General features: G+C 50.4%; 1 protein-coding gene across 1 annotated transcript in view; it reads right to left on the bottom strand.

Annotated features, from left to right (window-relative positions):
* The window catches only part of LOC142766030 (uncharacterized), a 2,648-nt gene extending 1,969 nt beyond the window's left edge, over positions 1–679 (bottom strand). Inside the window, exon 1 of the mRNA XM_075867843.1 lies at positions 647–679. Within this exon, the coding sequence (XP_075723958.1) occupies positions 647–679 (33 nt within the window). The remainder of the gene's footprint in view (positions 1–646) is intronic.
* Positions 680–1,585: the final 906 nt, after the last annotated feature.

Raw genomic sequence — 1,585 nt, 5'->3', positions numbered from 1 at the left:
GTGCACGCCAGAAAGGCGGCGTCGCGTGATGACGCCGTTGAGTTGTTGATCGCGTGAGGCGGGCTCGCGGGCTGGCTTTGACACAGATGTCCTTTTTCCGCGGCATGGACGTTCGCTGCGGAATCGCTGACATAACAGCCTTCACTATAGAGAGGCCATCGCTACGATCGTTTGACGTCACAGATAGGATGCATGTGCTGGCCTTGCTGCGTAGTAGTTGTAGAATACGGCAGCTTTGCTTTCATGACACCGCTTGCATCATCCCCCATGGCTGCACTCGTTCTTAATCACAATTTTACGGTTCAAATTAGACATGAGAGTGCCACCGGGGACACTTATTTGTAGTTTTCTTGCCCGTATTGTCAGGTCTTACTGCTTCCTTAAAGGGCCACTCACCAGGGCCCATACCAAATTTTAGTTAGATCGTAGCAGCTGTTGGGTGACCGATGAGGAACATTCTGCCACAAAATTTTTTTTAATCGGTTCATTACGAGCTGAGAAAGCTGTCTTTTTGAGGCGGCGTGAGACGAGGATGAGAGGAGGCGAGCTCGAAACCCTTGCCACTCCTCCGCGTAGCCTTCGCAAGCCAAATCTCTTCCCCACCCTCTCCGGCATCCGACCAAGAGGTCATGTGCGCAGGACGTACCCGAACAAGCCCGACCCCCGTGCACGCGAGCATCGTTTTCTTTTCTTTTTTTTGTTAACAATTGATTGATTGATATGTGGGGTTTAATGTCCCAAAGCCACTATATGATTATGAGAGACGCCGTAGTAGAGGGCTCCGGAAATTTAGACCACCCGGGGTTCTTTAACGTGCACCCAAATCTGAGCACACGGGCCTACAACATTTCCGCCTCCATCGGAAATGCAGCCGCCGCAGCCGGGATTCGAACCCGCGCCCTGTGGGTCAGCAGCCGAGTACCTTAGCCACTAGGACACCGCGGCGGGGCTTTTTTGTTAACAATGCAAAGTTATTTTGTGTCGTGGTCTACTGTTTGTTTCTGGGGGATAATTGGAAAACACTGGCTTAGACACTGTAGAATTGATAAGCACAATGAGTGCGCGAACGCGTAGGAGCGTTACACGGCTGTCGTCGGCTCGATGCGCTGACCGCGGGGACAGAAACGCATGCAAAACGCCGGCACATTAGCCCCGCATCTCGTTGCAATTCACGGGGAAAAATGGAAACGAGAAAAAAAGAATGCTCTCATCTCGTTACTGCGTCTCATTATTTATCTAGAGATTCATTATTCTCTTCAAGCAACAAGTACATAAACTACGCATGTTGTAGTAAATAATTTTTGCCATGTCACGTGTCCCTGTGGGCAACGTCAGAGCCTAGTCGTCTACGTAGATGACCAACGTCACTGCATTGCCAGGTACGTAGTGCCATTCGTACGCGCACGTCATGCCCTCTTTCTCTGGGCACGCGCCTAACAAAAGGAAGGGGAAGCAGCGTTCGAACTGAAATTTGACTATTTTCGTGGCGCGTAGCGTTGCCAATTTCGGTATACGTAATCATGCACGCCTCATTTACTCATTGCGCTTATCAGCTCAAAAGTGTCAAACCTGGTGAGTGGCTCTT

The sequence above is a fragment of the Rhipicephalus microplus genome, chromosome 6 (genome assembly GCF_043290135.1).
Source record: "Rhipicephalus microplus isolate Deutch F79 chromosome 6, USDA_Rmic, whole genome shotgun sequence".
NCBI classification, from domain to species: Eukaryota; Metazoa; Arthropoda; class Arachnida; order Ixodida; family Ixodidae; genus Rhipicephalus; species Rhipicephalus microplus.
This window is presented reverse-complemented; position numbering and strand designations above follow the sequence as displayed.